Source organism: Nicotiana tabacum, chromosome 17 (assembly GCF_000715075.1).
Source record: "Nicotiana tabacum cultivar K326 chromosome 17, ASM71507v2, whole genome shotgun sequence".
Classification (NCBI taxonomy): Eukaryota; Viridiplantae; Streptophyta; class Magnoliopsida; order Solanales; family Solanaceae; genus Nicotiana; species Nicotiana tabacum.
In genome coordinates, this window is record NC_134096.1 from 124,673,242 (window position 1) to 124,674,534 (window position 1,293).

The following is a 1,293-nucleotide window of genomic DNA, read 5'->3' on the forward strand; positions in this document are numbered from 1 at the left end:
TTTGCAGGACGACATACTCCCCAATGATAAAAAAGAGGCCAAGAAGCTGTGAATGCAAACGGCCAGATACAACATCGTTCACAACAACCTGTACAAGAGGACATATGGCGGCCCTCTAGCGAAATGCTTAGGCCCAAATCAGACGCGGCATGTCTTTGAAGAAGTACACAAAGGTCACTGTGGAGCTCACTCTAGCAATCGAGCTTTGGTCAGATGCCCCATACGAGTGGGGTATTACTGACCCACCATGAAAAAGGAGGTCGCGGATTTCGTGAAAAAAATATGAACAATGCCAGAAGTACGCTCCAATGATCCACCAAGCAGGCGAACACCTACACTCAGTAACTTCCCATTGGCCGTTCATCAAATGGGGAATGGACATCATGGGCCCCCTCCCGGAAGGACAAGGTAACGTACGATTCCTCTTGGTTTTAAATGACTATTTCTCTAAATGGGTAGAAGCAGGAGCATTCGCCCAAATTCGCAAGCAAGAAGTGATCGCCTTCATATGGAAAAATATCACATGTTGTTTCGGTCTCCCCAAAGTAATCAACTGCGACAGCGAACCTCAATGTGTAGGAAAGAAGATCGCCAACTTTATCAAAAATGGCATATCAAAATAATACTCTCAACTTACCACCGCGCGGGCAACGGGCAAGCGGAATCCTCCAACAAGTCAATACTGAACATCATGAAGAAGAAACTTGAAGACGCCAAGGGGTTGTGGCCGGAAATATCACTAGAAGTACTCTGGGCCTACCGAACAACGCCAAAAACGAGCACAGGGGAAACACCATTCTCATTAGTCCATGGGACTGATACAGTAATACCAGTCGAAGTCGAGGAGCCCAACCTAAGATACTTCCGCAAAAGCAGACCCCAGAACGATGACAGTAGAAGGCAGGAACTCGACGAAGTCGAGGAACAGAGAGATATGGCCTACGTAAGAATGGTTGCCCAAAAGCAACAAGCAGAATGCTACTATAATAAAGGGAAAAGATCAGGCCACTCACAGTCGGGGACTACGTGCTTAAAGCTAAAACACAAGCAAGCAAAGACCCACGGGAAGGCAAACTAGGAACAAACTGGGACGACCCCTATAAAATCAAGGCAACAACAAACAAAGGGTCATTCACATTAGAAATAATGGAAGGAAAGCGACTACCAAACAACTGGAATATTACACACATCAAGTACTTCAGCTTTTAAAGGATGAGGTCCCCAAAGTCGCACTCTTTTTCCCTCACTTGAGTTTTGTCCCAATTGGGTTTTCTCGAGGAGGTTTTTAACGAG

At 45.9% G+C, this 1,293-nt stretch overlaps 1 protein-coding gene across 1 annotated transcript; it reads left to right on the forward strand.

Moving 5' to 3' along the window:
- The first annotated feature begins 691 nt into the window (after positions 1–691).
- Positions 692–1,078, forward strand: LOC142172094 (uncharacterized). Its single transcript, XM_075235866.1, has one exon. It carries the CDS (start codon positions 692–694, stop codon positions 1,076–1,078), a length of 387 nt encoding a protein of 128 aa, XP_075091967.1.
- Positions 1,079–1,293: the final 215 nt, after the last annotated feature.

Bases quoted from the DNA above. Each gene is read 5' to 3' on its own strand.
- LOC142172094 (XM_075235866.1), top strand. From the start codon at position 692: ATGAAGAAGAAACTTGAAGACGCCAAGGGGTTGTGGCCGGAAATATCA.